The sequence below is a fragment of the Anabas testudineus genome, chromosome 21, assembly GCF_900324465.2.
Source record: "Anabas testudineus chromosome 21, fAnaTes1.2, whole genome shotgun sequence".
Taxonomy (NCBI): domain Eukaryota; kingdom Metazoa; phylum Chordata; class Actinopteri; order Anabantiformes; family Anabantidae; genus Anabas; species Anabas testudineus.
The window spans coordinates 23,323,332-23,338,357 of NC_046629.1; the positions used below are offsets into that span (position 1 = coordinate 23,323,332).

At 41.6% G+C, this 15,026-nt stretch overlaps 1 protein-coding gene across 3 annotated transcripts in view; it reads left to right on the top strand.

The window, feature by feature from the left end:
• Positions 1-15,026, top strand: part of hdac4 (histone deacetylase 4) — a 101,011-nt gene that overhangs the window by 70,712 nt on the left and 15,273 nt on the right. For all 3 annotated transcript variants that reach the window (XM_026376571.1, XM_026376572.1, XM_026376573.1), the window contains 10 exons: positions 729-1,001; positions 1,987-2,173; positions 2,662-2,795; positions 3,441-3,543; positions 4,824-4,870; positions 7,611-7,718; positions 9,451-9,506; positions 9,604-9,691; positions 10,522-10,641; positions 10,743-10,840. In XM_026376571.1, the coding sequence (XP_026232356.1) occupies positions 729-1,001; positions 1,987-2,173; positions 2,662-2,795; positions 3,441-3,543; positions 4,824-4,870; positions 7,611-7,718; positions 9,451-9,506; positions 9,604-9,691; positions 10,522-10,641; positions 10,743-10,840 (1,214 nt within the window). The remainder of the gene's footprint in view (positions 1-728; positions 1,002-1,986; positions 2,174-2,661; positions 2,796-3,440; positions 3,544-4,823; positions 4,871-7,610; positions 7,719-9,450; positions 9,507-9,603; positions 9,692-10,521; positions 10,642-10,742; positions 10,841-15,026) is intronic.

Below are 15,026 nucleotides of genomic sequence, written 5' to 3' on the forward strand. Positions count from 1 at the left end.
AGTGGTCTGCTTCAATCATGACCTGCACATCAAGGTTAAGGTCTTTGACGACAGGGACAATTCTTCCTCTGGTCCGTTGCTCCGTGTTTCTTCTCTCCTACAGTCTCGGGCATTAGTGAACTTAGCTATATAAATTACTATTAGTCAGAGTTTTAACTGGGAGTTTTGAAGTTACAAGAGGACCAATAAGAGGCCAGAGTACACTCGCACAAAAGTACAAGTGCCCTTTCACATTGTTTTTGTACTCAAACCAATCAGTCATCTATTTTTGGAATGGAAAACATCATCAGTGGACGAAACACTTGTTAAAGTGGTGCAAGTTTTCTGGCATCACATGTTGTTGTCCCTGAGTTTTTCTTAGTTGAAAAGGCGAGTCGTCCCCTCCCTTGTAGTTTCATGTTGTTCCTTCTGTTCTAATTGAGTTGTGGTTTCTTGTTTCGCAAGTATATGTGAAGAGTATTCTTAACGCGATGAAAGATTGACATATACATATAATGCTAATGAAAAATAAGTCTGTAGTTACAGTTTGTTATTATCCTTATCTCTCATTTCAACAATAGTCGATGCCTTTACATTTACATTTGATTGACAGTTTCCTCCTGTCAGGGTTAGGGTTCCTGTTTCTTGATTTAGTTTATTTTAACACAAGGCTCAGTTGAAATGAGATCCACAGTAAAAGCACTGCTCTGTAAGAACCTCTCACCTGAACTTCCCTTTTGCTTCTCTAGATAATGTCCAAGCCCAGCGATCAGGTCTCAGCTACAGGGTCCAGCACCACAGGTCCAGCCAGGCAGCACCAGAGTCACCCAGAGGAGACAGAAGAGGAGCTCAGGGAGCACCAGGGGCTGTCCTCCTCCTCCTCGTCCTCCTCGTCTACCTCTGCACAGGACATAGGTCCTCTGCGGGGGCTGGTCATCAAGAAGGAGCCCCTCGACCTCCAGGAGCAGGAAGAGAGGGAACAGAGGGAGAGACAGGCTGAGCAGGACTTCTTGTTTCGACAGGTAAGGATGAGGGGTGGGGAGAAGGTGAAGGGCAGGTGCAGGAAGCATGGCGAGTGGGAGTAAAGAAGACACAGGTGAAAAGACAGATAAAGATACAGAAACAGAAGACAGAATAAGTAGAGATGGAGGAGAACAGTGAGATAAAAAGCAAATGATGAAATTAGATTTAGTTTAAATGCACATCCCACAAGACCAATCAGCATATCTGTAAAAGTAAGAACAAAGAGCAACATTTGACGGTGGAAACGACTTCCATCTGTATTATATTTCATCATCTAATTTTAATTGTTTACTATGAATATTTTCTTTTGTAACTTTTGTAAGTTATACAAAAGCACACTGCACATCCTACTGAAGCCCAGTAGTGTGTGTTACATGAACAGATTAAGGCATGTGTACCTCCTCCACACTATTCTAGCACAGCTCCATAGATAGCCTACACCCACACAGAAACCCTCTGTTTATTTTTTTCCATAGATGCATACAACATATGTTGTGTGCATCTATATGGCTCACAGTCAGATCTGCGGCCACACAAATGTACACCCATGCACAGGCAGGACACCGTGTCCTCATCTGTCTGGCCCATCCCTGCTGTCCGCTCAGCCAAATTCAATCAGGCACTCCTTTCACTGTCGCCATGGCGCCCATAGTGTAAGCAGACACGCCCATCAGAGCATACCAAGACGATAGCCTTGTCAAAGTCTTAAAAGAGTAAAATGCTTAACTCTGGTACACACAGATATTTTCCAAGCACCTGCGAACCACTTTCAGTTAGAATCATTAGCAGATGTTTCAGAAATCCACTCATTTCTCACTTTGTTTGTGGTTTGTTAGCAGAATATAACTCTTAATGTATACTTTACACTGTGGCTCCTCTAGAATTTGCAAGTATCCAGCGCCACCTTCTGGCAAGAGGAAGATATTACAGTCAAATCTCTGTCTTCAGGACTTGTTGTAACTGTGTGTGTTTGTGTGAGATCAGCAGGCTCTGGTGTTAGAGCAGCAGCGGATCCACCAGTTGCGGAACTACCAAGCCTCCATGGAAGCAGCCGGGTTACCAGTGAGCTTTGCTGGACACCGCCCGCTCTCCAGAGCTCAGTCATCTCCAGCCTCGGCCTCCTTCCCTATGGTGGTGCAAGAGCCACCTGCCAAGCCTCGATTTACAACAGGTCTGTTGAAACTAATAAGAGTCATGCACACGCCAGCTAAACATACAGGAATATGTTGCTTTTCATTTTTATGCATATTGCTTCTACTCAGAAATTGATTATGAATTAAATGGACTGTTTAATAATACTCTGTGACTCTACTGGTTACAGATTAGAGAAAACTTTTCCCTGGAAATACACAGCGTGATAAGCAAACAGACAGTGGTTTTGTATTTGCACAGAGCTGTTGCTAGGTATTCTGGTCCCCTGACAATATGAACCATTACAGATTTAATTTACTGACCTCTCACATGACCTGTTTATGAGGAAGGAGATGGGATAATCACTCAATAATACCTTTAGTGGGATTATAGGAGTCTTGTTGTTGACAGTTATTCATGTGCTGTCAAACATGCATTTATCACAAACAACAACTGTGTGTGTGTGTGTGTGTGTGTGTGTGTGTGTGTGTGTGTGTGTGTGTGTGTCATGGTTTGTGTACTTTGCAGGACTGGTATATGACTCTTTGATGCAAAAGCACCAGTGTATATGTGGTAACACTACCAGTCATCCAGAGCACGCTGGCCGCATCCAGAGTATCTGGTCCCGACTACAGGAAACAGGCCTCAGGGCGCATTGTGAGGTAAGGACAAAGTTAAGTTTAAACTCAGAGATGCGACTTCATTGCACGGTGGATCATTACTCCTTGTGATTCTACATTTACTTTGTAAGAGTATAGTTCAACTGATCACTGTTTGTAATGTCTTGTATAATTATAAGACCCCCACTTTCAACAAAGTACATAATAATTTGTAACTGCATTGTTTTGACATGGATAGTATTATAACGTTTAACACAATTAAACTCACTCAAATGATAAGTATCCAGCATTTAAATATATGTATTAACATGAATAATTTATCAGTGTATATCTGTTCATCGATTTATTGGAAAAAAGATTGAATCTGCCTTGAGGATCTATTTCAAGTCACAACTGCAGTTTGCTATATTGACCAGAAGGGGGAAATGTTCAGCCATGTACAGTTGACCCTTGTTGGCTTTACTAAAGGAAACCCCACTCTTTGAGGTTATAGCTTGAAAATGATCTAGAATTAATTTCCCCTCTTAAATTCTGACTTACAGGCACTGACCATATGCACTTCTTGTGATTGTAGTACCCCGCACCTCACACTTCAGTCTCACTCCCTTGTTGAGGAAACTTAAGGAAACTTAATAAGATCGATCAGTTTCTTTTTCTCTCATCTGTTATATTCTACTTTGTGTGCAGTGCATCCGTGGCAGGAAGGCGTCGTTGGAGGAGCTACAAACAGTTCACTCTGAAGCCCATGTCTTGCTGTATGGAACTAACCCTCTGCGGCAGAAACTAGACTGTAAGACACAGATTAACACTCACACACATTAACACACAAACAGTTATACACAATGTGCGCTGCTCCAGAACATACATTTTGTAATTCCCACTGAAATATTCAAATGAACTGTGTAAGGTTTTACCACTGAAATGAACAGGTGTTTCAGGACTTACCTCACTTGTTAAAAGCCTAGTTAAGATACAGAGGAAAACAGACAGCACAGTTACACACAGTATGCACCAAGTATACATGCAACATTACTCTAAGCACTCCGCTTGTCCATTTGACAATAGTCTTTAACCAGCATGTCGTGTGAATGCCATGCATTTGCAGCATCTGTTAAAGAAATAGACTTCAAAGTCAAACCGTGTCATAACAAAAGCTCCACTCCAATAAAGTCTTGGAGGTGTGATGATAAGGTGAGGAGCCGCCGAAGCTGTTAAAGGAAAAGTCACATAGGCTGCATAGTCGCTTAAGTCTGGCCTGTGTGGCTTAAGTGCAGGTGTAGTGAAGATAGCTGCTGCATGTGTATGTGTGTGAGTGTTGTGTGCAATAAAACCTACGGGCCATCTAAGCTTTCATTCCAGAGGAGACATACATCCCCCTTATTATTACTGCTTACAGAGGAGTCTTCAGGTTCTCTAAGGCTCAACACAGGCAGATTTCCATATACTCTGTAAACAAAATGTAAATTACTTCAACAGTTTTAAACCTACAGATGTGGCAGCTAGTTAAAGATTAACATATGGTAGACAATGATAGGATTACGTCATTGTAGCTGCTCAGGTAGATTTCTTGCAAACACGGATTAAGCAGGAAAATTGAATGGAATTGATCTTGGCTTCCTTCAAAGTTAAAAGAAAATGAGCAGAATGAAAAAGTAAAAATATTCTGGCTTGAAAATAAAATTGTCATTTGCAGCAAGTCGAATCAAATTACTCATCTTTGCCTCTATTTCTTTTTCTGATACATCAGAAATGTGAAGTTTATTCATTTCAGTTTTCTATGACAAAACAGATCCCTCCCTGGACTAAAATCTTGACTCCCCCTGGCCAGGGTGAGGGTTTGATTGTGAGTGCAATGAGATACTTTTTTCTTCTCTTCACCTTACCCAATTAAAGCATGCCCCTGTGTACTCATGCTGTTAGATTAGGGCAGAAAGTCAAATGCTCAGTTTCAGGGGTCATGCACCCGTTTGTGCCTGCAAATCCACAATATTACCTCAAAACCTCTTGTTTCTTTCTTTCTGTATTTCTTTATTGCATTTTAACGTCTCGTTTTCTTTCTCTCTGCCTCAGGTTCAATGAATCCCATGTTTGTGAGGTTACCGTGTGGAGGCATAGGGGTAAGTTACGTCTTTTGTTTCTGTCCATAAAAGTGTTCTTCTTACTGCAGATCGGTTCTTTTTTGCAACTATTCCCAGTCTAATTAAGTATTTGCAATTTGTGCGCCTGATATTACTTGGAAATTACCAGCATTAGTCATGCTGGTTTATTCAGTGGAAAATTGTTGTAATAGACTGCTACATTTTTACGGCATCGTGTTAATCTAATCAATACCCAGCTGGCAGTGCTCCATCTGACGCTGTAATGAAAGAAATCAGCATAGTTTCAGCATCATCAAATAGTAGAATAATAACTGTTTCCTTCGCCACTCTCTCTCTGCCCCCTGCCTTAATAATGGTCCCATTTGTTCTTGTTCCACCAAACAAATGCACACACACACACACACACACACACACGGCCCCTCAAGGACCAGAGGCAACAAAAGCTGTTGCTTGCCTTTCCGCTGTGTTTGTAATTATAACCAGATGTGTGTGGAGCTGTTTGTGTGTGTGTGTGTGTGTGTGTGTGTGTGTGTGTGTGTGTGTGGAATGGTGGGGGGTATGTTTTTATTTGTGTGCATAGCAGTGTGTTTGGGGATGTTTGTGCACTAAGGCTTTGATTTAAATGGTTGCTCAGAGTTGGAAGTGCTGTCTGATATGTCCGAACAGTTGCACACCTGTAAGTGTGCACATGTGCGTCTTGTTCACAATGTGGACGCTTCCTAAAAGCGAGTCCAGCACACACTCGCTTACACCTACATGTACATTTCTCTCTTTCTACAACTCTTGAATCTTCCTTGCCTTCAGACTATCTTTCTCTCCCTCCCTCTCTCTCTCTCCATCTTCCCTCCCTTGGGACCTACTGTTTCTGCTGTAGTGGGAACAGAGGAACAAGAGTACTGCTCTACTCTGTTCTGCTCTTTATAATGGCAAATGGGCCTAAATTGTTGTCTTCCTGTCATACGCACACACACAAGTTACTAAACACACACACACACACACACTTACAGAGGAAGGGGGCTGAAATTAGGCTGTCAGCCTGTGGAGAACCATCATTCTGTCATACCAGCACGTTCCCGCTCTTTTCTACCTCTGACACACACACACACACACACACACACACACACACACACACAGGCACACATTGTTTCCCTTTCACTTTTTCCTGACTAGCTTGTGTCCCACTCCTAGCTTGAGGCAAAACTAACATCAACATGGGAAATAATGAACCACCCAGCCTCCAAATGCTGCTTTAGAGCAGCATCTGTTTGTGCTCATTAACCTGACTTGTATATGTGATTCAGTTTCCCATTCAGTCACTCACTTGGCTCTTCTCTTGCTCACTCTCTGACTCTGCTACTGCATACTGAGCTCCTCTCTCTCTACATCTCTCTCTCTTCAAATCAGTTTCTACATTCCCTCCTTTTTTTAATCCATGGTAAATGCTCCACAGTTTTATTTCATGACACGACTTTATTGGCACAACTTTTATTTTTATTTTTTAAGCCTTGTTTCTCTCCTGTGGATGTTATTACGGAGTCCTCGTTCATCCTCGTTCACCCCATCAGTAGAGAAGAGAGGAAAGCAGGCCCGGCTGGCTGAAAAGCTGTAAAGTCACTTGAAGGTGTGAGAGACTGACTGGGTGGCGAGGGTTAGGGTACCACTTGGCCAGTCTAGTGATGGATAGGCCGTCCGTGTGGATGAAATGGCCGGCTGTCTGACAGAGCAGATGAGTGGCAGGTTAAAGTTAGCGTATTCAGAGTAGAAGAGCCCTGGGTTTACATCTGAAAGCCACGCTACAGCTCTGACATCGTCTTCTCCACACACGTGTTCAAGCATATTGACACACAGACCTTGGTTTTCTTCTTTTCTTCTGCCAGCTTATTCTCTGTGTGTTTATCATGCGCTCCATCTGCCTGCAGTATCTGCTGTGCTTGATGGAGGGTGTGTATATTATCCTGTGCGTGGCCCTGCGTACAATCAATCACATAGAATGCTGTGGTCCGTTTGGCTTGTGTGCATGTGTGAGTAGACGTTCTGTTGCGATTGGTGCTGAAGGCTGTCCGTGCCTCAGCATTAATCAGGCTTGACCACTGAATGGCTGCCCTGTGACTGAACATTCTCATACACACACACACGCGCGCAATCAGTCGTCTTATAGTCATCTATAAAATAAATAAATAAGACTCAAAGTTTTGCATGAGGCTCAACATTTATGGAAGTTTTTCATCCACAACATAAATCTACTATATTTAATATATATCGATTTTAATTAAAGTAACTTAATGTTGACATGTATGAAGTTACAATAAAGTTATCATGGACAGAGATTCACCCATTGTGAATTAAGAAATCTTTATTGTTGTCATCTTTTTCAAAGTCCAATTTATTTGTTGATTAACATATAAAACAAAGACTTATAGTATCCAGCTGCTCCTGCTGGTAAGCTCAACTAAGTGTTCTGAAAATCTGCTCTGGTACGTGCCGATCTGACCATTTGTCTGTATGATTAATCTTCTAAGTATGTTTTACTGCCTTGTAGTTTCTGTCTCTATTGTTTAACAGGCTAAATGATTTCAAATGCGCTCACAGTTTTACAACTGCTGTCACACTGAAGCATTGTAAACCACTCCATCAAATATCCCTTAACTCCTACGTAAATGGAAAAGAACACAGCGTTCAACTTTTTTTTTTTACTCCATTTATAAATTGTGATGTAAACAAGACATGACTGCATGCGTGTTTGCGTGTGTGTTGGCAGGTGGACAGCGACACCATTTGGAATGAAGTCCATTCATCCACTGCGGCTCGTCTGGCCGTCGGCTCTGTGGTGGAGCTGGTCTTCAAAGTGGCAACAGGGGAACTGAAGGTGAGTCTGATTAGGTGGGCCACAGTATGTTTTTAGGGACTAGAAACAAACAATAGATGTTTGTCATGTCTGTGTGACCTTCCTGTGTCTGTAATTTTTAAGATGGACCCAACATGAAACAGAGCTCAGAGTGGCAACACAAATTAACCCCATGACTAAATAGTCTTCAGTCTGATTGTCTGATTAACCCTCGTTGTTTCATTTTCCAGCTGAGCTACATGTTAGATGGCAACATTTTTGCAGAGAAAAGGAAGCAGAGCAAATTCAAACTCAAATCACAAGTGATTATGTACATGTTTATTTGCTGATGGATTAATAAAACCTTGTTACCTTCGATACTGTCCTTTCCATCCCCCCAACACATCAAGAGAAGAGAAACCTCTTTCCAGAACCATCTACTCTAAGTCTAAGTCTCGTTAGCACCTTCCAGACAGACACCCCACCCCTATCATGCCTTGCCCACCAGCCAGCCTTCCTGTGTCTGTGGCGAAGGCTGCTTACTGTTTGAACCCAGCAGGGAGGCCCGGCGCACAGGCACTGCGAACGCTAACGGTACCCACTAACAGGCCTGCTTTATTAGTACTACACCACAGCCACCTGCAGAGCAGCCGTCACAGTGAGCATCAGCTTAGCACCAACATACCACAGACTAATGACATTCCTTAAAGAGACAGTACCACCCCATGCTCATACGACATGGTTTTTGGCTGTAGTGTGTGTGCTAATAGTCAGCATCTCTAATATTAGTCTGGTCTGTCTATATAGCTCATTGGGTGATTGAAAATATCACAGTTCAAAAAGATAACTCCTTGTATTGTGCACCCTAGAACATTCACCAGGATATTGACTTTCTCCTACTAAGAGTTAAAGTTCACAGGTATCACCCTGGTCTTAACCTTATCTCAACACATGCATAAATATGTGTACATATGGCCACACATACATACACACAAGCATACATGCACATACACGCACACAGATGGTCCTTTGACAATCCTCTGCAGCCAAATGACCAAATTCCACCTGCACCAGCAACTCTCTGAACTCCACAGAATGTCATAAATCTACTCAAGGAGCACACAGTCACACATTTCAGGCTCTCCATCTGTGCTTTCTGTTCCCCTCCCTAGGTCTATTTTGATCCATTGACATTTTTTTCCCTGCATAAATAATCCGTCTCACATATACATATTTACATGCCGCATTGTGCAGCCTTTTTTAAGCGTGTGTCCTGAAACCAGCTGAGGCACTTGTCTCTACAATAATCTCCCTGCTGGCTGCTAATCCACAACAGCTGACTCAACATCATTAGTCCAGCTTGCCTCGCTCTGCATCAGCCCAAACATCTATCTAATGTCCCCACATAGCAGTGGGAGCCCCAAAAACACTTGCTGGGAGTCCCGCAGGTCCTTGCCTTAACAAAGCTCCCCTTAACTGACCTGAGTAAGCATCTGTTTCTGTGTGTGTGTGCGTGTACACTATTTTTCTCTGCCTGTGAAACTAAGCCATTGTGTTAATTTGGTATGTGGTATTAAAATAATTTTGCTTTTAATCAGTTGTACACATTTTTGTTGATTTCACTGTCTTTTTTTTTTTATGTGATTATGTGACGCTAAGAAGTTTCTCAACATCATCCGACCCTGTAACCTCTCAGGCAGAGAGGAAGAGTATCATTACATCATACTGGGAAGTTGAAGGTCAGATACAACAATTGTTTTGTTTTCCCTGACAGAATGGTTTTGCTGTAGTTCGACCACCTGGACACCATGCTGAGGAGAGCACGCCAATGTAAGTAAAGATCAGATCCGGCTTGTATAACGGCAACTTTATCAAACTTTTTCAAAGCTTATAGCGCTGTGTTACTATCATCTCTCTGTGTCCTCAGGGGGTTCTGTTACTTCAACTCAGTTGCCATAGCAGCCAAGCTCTTGCAGCAGAGGCTAAATGTCAGTAAAGTCCTCATCGTGGACTGGGTGAGTTCCACACTGTAAAGGATGAACATTTTGGATTTTAATGACCCTTTGTCTGGAAAAAAAAAAGCAATAAGACCAGAATTGAAAAGATCCAAACCTAAGACTATGTTCTGGATCAACAACATCCACAACCCTATACATTGTCCTTGTGTGAGAGAGAAGAGGCTTGGACGTTCTGCTATTTAGATCCACTATATAAATAATTGTATCTATGTGTTTATTTATTTTCAAATAGAGAGAATTTTGTTTTTAAGACATGACAATCCTCATATCCAGGATCAGTGCTCTTCAGTGGTGTCCCCAGCTAGTCAGAGCCTTTCCCAAAAGCCTTTGAAGGTCCTTTTCATTTCCTCTCTGTCTGTCACAGGGGGACAGCAGCTAGCAAACTCATTGTCATGCCAGTCTGCCTCTGGCCAACAGGGACATTTTTAGATTTGGTGTATTAAAGCATTCTTGTATGTAGACAATGAGGTCATATAAATTGATGTCATGCCGTTGGCAGAAGTGAATCACTATTGAAGTTGAGTGTTTTTATTGAATCCTCCTGACTGTCTCTTTCTGACATCACAGTAAGATTCAGATCAGACTATTGTCTGTCTCTGAGTGTCTTTGGTCATAATGCAGGTATTTCTAATCCTGGTCCTGTCTGTGTATGATTTCCTATTTGTCATAGAAGGACTGCTGTAATACGGCTGTTGTTTGATGCACACTAAATGTCTTGGTTAATGTCTCTACATGCATGTTTGTTTGTTTTTTTTAATCAAGCATTTTCCATATCCAGAACTAAATTTAACATTGATATGTCCCATTGTTCATTTAATTGTTTCTAGGATGTCCACCATGGTAATGGCACTCAGCAGGCCTTCTACGAAGACCCCAGTGTTCTTTACCTGTCACTACATCGCTACGATGACGGGAACTTCTTCCCAGGCAGTGGAGCACCTGACGAAGTGCGACCAACAACCAGTCTGTTTTTCTGCTTTCCTGACCTCCTGTTTGTCTGAATGTAGGCTTAACAAATTAAACTGTATATGTGTTTATGCATTCTCAGGTGGGCAGCGGAGCAGGGGAAGGCTTCAATGTAAACATGGCTTTTACTGGAGGACTGGATCCTCCCATGGGTGATGCAGAATATCTCGCAGCATTCAGGTAAAACAATAATGTCACTGGCTATTCTATGGAGAGTGGGATAGTGGTTGGGCTTCCTGGAGGGAAACATAGCAGTCCCAGTCATACTGTAACTTATGTCAAATGGTCTATCAGGAGCTGTTGAGTAGACGGGAAGGTCCCCCTCATACCAGACCTGATTTGTGTTAGGTCCACTGTCTGGAGCTATTTATAGTGTCCCCCACCCATGACCTCGTGCACGCACACCCAAATTTGTAAGGCATAAAAGCATTAAGGCATGGAGTCTCTTAGACATGTACATGTCTCTTACACATTTCGGGGTCATACAGCTGGCAAGAAGAAGGTCTAGATTGGTTCCAGCCCTCTTTGAAGATGAACTTATGCTTGTGACCGTGTGTCCATCTGGTCTGAGCCAAAAACTTCAAACTGACAGGCCACTATCTTCTTGCAGCTTTCAGCACGCAACCTCCTGGAAACACACCTTATCCTGCTAATGCACCCCAGACCCCTGTACTGTATGCTCTCACGCTCCCTCTGTCCACTTTATATTCTTTTATCCTCTTTCCATTGTCCTCTTGCTACCCTTTTGTGTGCATGTGCCCTGATGACAACCACCTAATATATATAACGCTACAGATATAATTTACAGTCCTTTACCAACAACATCTCCTCTGTCTTAAGGGCATGCAGATTTGCCCTTTTCAACATCAGAAAGATCAGACCCTACCTTTCGGACTACACAGCCCAACTCATTGTGCAGACTCTGGTCGTATCTCGTCTGGACTACTACAGTGTCTTACTGACGGGGTTACCAGCATGAACTATCAAACCCCTCCAGATGAACCAAAATGCAGCAGCATATCAGCCGTATCAGGTTTAAAGCCTATAAAGTGGTCAACTCAACAGCACTGGCCTACCTGAACTCCCTCATTCAGGTCTACAATCCCTCCCACTGCCAGTGAACAATGGCTTATGGCCCTCTCACTTCACCTTAAAAGATCCCAGGCAAAACCTTTTAGCTCAGTGATTCCACGATGGTGGAACGAGGACGTAAATGTAAATGACCATAGAACACTACAACTGGTAAATGTGTAAATTATCTGATCAACTCTCAACGCAATTTAAGATTAACATGGCCCAGAACCTTATAATACAAACAGTGGTTTAAGGGAGTTTACTCTGAGCTAGATCAGTGGAGGTATTGAAATAATTTAGTTGCCATTATTCAGTGTAGATTATAGGAAAAAAATGCCTATATACTACTTTTAATTGTTAACTAGAGAAATCTGTGTAGCTGCGACATGCTATAATTCTATGATTATATTGTGTAGAATGAATGAATTGAAAAATGTAAGTATGTATGCACAAATTTCTAAAGGGAAGCTTCTTATTTTCATTTGAAAGACTTAAATGTTGTTTGCTAACTATTTTGCACTTTTATAATAATATATAACAGATACTGATAGCTGAGAGTGGGCTTGTCTTTTTTTACCAACATATTGTAGTGTTGCAGATTAGTCACAGAAAAAATACAGTTTTCACTTGTTTATTACTAACAGTTATAAATGTAGACTTGCTATATTACAAGGGTGAATTCGGAAATTTAGCAAGCACAACGTTGGTGCACTCACAAGAGTAAAACAAGTGCAGCAAAGGACTAGATTTCCTGATTTCAGTCATGTTGATCAAAAAACCCAGGTTCCTGTAATCCCCTGCAATGTTCCTGCACCTCAATGCAATCCTCTATTAGACACTTTTATCCCTAAATGCCCACTTCTCTCAAACTCCACACCGTTGTGTAATGGGTGCTTTTAGTTTAAAATGTGTAGCTGAAAAAAAGAAAATGCCCAGAGCCACAGACATTATGAAACTATCTTTTTAGTTCAGCTGTGTCATACTCCGTGGTAAAAAAAAAAAACTGAACTTCATGTGTAACATTGGTTGGGTACCCTTTAAGCTCTTCTAAGAGTTTTGTTGGAGATTTTCCATCTGTATTTGAGTCAATCACTGCATGTTTAACTTAGTTAGTAATGCACCATGCTTCAGTTAAATGAGCGAACTCTGTTAACATTAAAACCACTTCTTATACAGTTTCACCATGTGTATGTTTGTTCAGGAGCACATGCTTGTCTCTGAGTGAATGTTTATACTGAGAAACTTGTATTGTCTCTGTGTGCTCTGTCTATGCAATTGTAGCTTATTAGATCTGTGTTCTTTGCATTATGGACATGATCCACAAATCCAAAATGATGGACATTGAGTGTTTGGGTGTGTATCACCTTAGACTTGGCATCATTAATCCTCACAGGCGGTAGCTGTATTTGACAATTTATACGCGCCACAGGACAGCAAAGACAGATACAGAGAGTAAATTGTCATGTATGTATATATAATGCACATGTTGCACACAAGGGCGTAGGAACACGTGCAGCTGCACAAATGCTCATACATTCAGCTTTTACATCAGTGCACTTCCACATGTATCTGCTGCATGTGGAATGACACCTGACACACATAACCTCTCCTTCTCTCTCATTCAGTCTCTTTGTTTGTCTGTGTATCTTGGTCTTCTCCTCTCATTCTTGAGGAGGAAATGCCTGCCTTGCAGCCGGCACCTTCACATTTCTCTGCTGGCCTGTGCCACGTTGCATTTGCAGGGGATCGAGCCTGAGCCTCCAGAAAGCACAGAGAAAAAAAGATAAGAAAATTGGCTCTAATGAAAACCAGAAGCACCGTCTCCCTCTCTCTCTCTCTCTCTCCTTCCCTCTCCCTCTCCCTCTCTCACCTCCTCCTTTCACTTCGTCTTTTGCCATGAACTTGGAAAGACGAGAGAGCACGAGAATTAAACTTAATTCAAACCAGCTCTCTGCAGCGCCAGATGACAGGGCTTTGAAGTGTAAGTGTGCGTGTGTGAGTTTTTCGCTCTCTTATTCTCTGTCTTCTCCCGCTCTCCTCTACTTTTTTATGAACGAAGGGGGAAAGCCTTGAAGCGCTGTAGTTTAACCTTTTGTTCACTGGTTTGATGAGCGCTGCTCCCTCTAAAGGACAGCATATGTATTTTCTTCTGAAATGTGCTGTGCCTGACCCTTTTTGCATGGGTGAGGTTGAATCTCAGAGTACAATGTATCTAGGTTTGGCCTTTTAATACCTGTAGAAACCTTGAGAGTAGATGGTGTTGGTAATTTCCTCCGATAAATTCTGGTAGATTGTATTTGTTTGCAATGGCTTCATATATGGTAAATCTTATATCAGTCCTGAGTGCAATTGAAAAACAATTGGAAGCTTTTAAAGTCTGTAACTGTTCACCAATATATTACACCACATACCTATACAAAAACGTAATAACCATAAGTAGTGCCTTATCTTGTCTATTTTATAGCCACACTGGATTGAAGGTCATAATTAAAATGTTGAAATGGATATGCTGAGGACTATAGTAATTAGATGATGATGAGTAGTCCCTAGTCTGGGTTGACCAGGGTAGCTAAACCTGATCCTCGATGGCCACTGCTTGTCATCTAAATCTTTAAACAATGTTAATAACTACCAAACAATTTTTTGTTTGTTGTTTTGTACCTCACTGGTAAGTCACCTTGGATAAAAGCATGTAGTTAGTTGGAGCATATGAAATGAAAGGAAGGCCCTTAGTTCCTGTTAGTTGATACTGATAGGCATCGATAGGGAATCTTCAGGAAATAGGAGCAGAATTTGAGCGCATATCAAGGGAGATATCTTTTGTGTAAACAGAAGCAGAAATGTATGTGAAATTATGTGTAACATTATCTTGTGAAGCAGTTTCTCTTTCAAATGCACTTCTTTCACTATAAACATGAACATACACAAATTACTTTGCATCAAAATTCATTACAGCTAGAAGTGTCATTTTACCTAGCATCAAATCCAGTGTTTGATTTGTAACAACACACACATATCCATTGTCAAACACATTATATTGCACACACTTATACACACATACTGAGAATTTACACTGAAAGTGAGATCATTTATGTCCACATTCAAGTCAACTGAAGCATCATTAATGCAATCCATGCCAGTTCCTACAAACTGTCTTCATCAGCTGACTGACAACAGAAATCTACTGGGCAAAAAGAGGCTTTATGTAGACTTAGCAGGTGGAAATCAGTATTTCATTGCACTGTGGATTTGATCTTAATTATTTGTAGACTAAACTGCTGTTAGATAGATT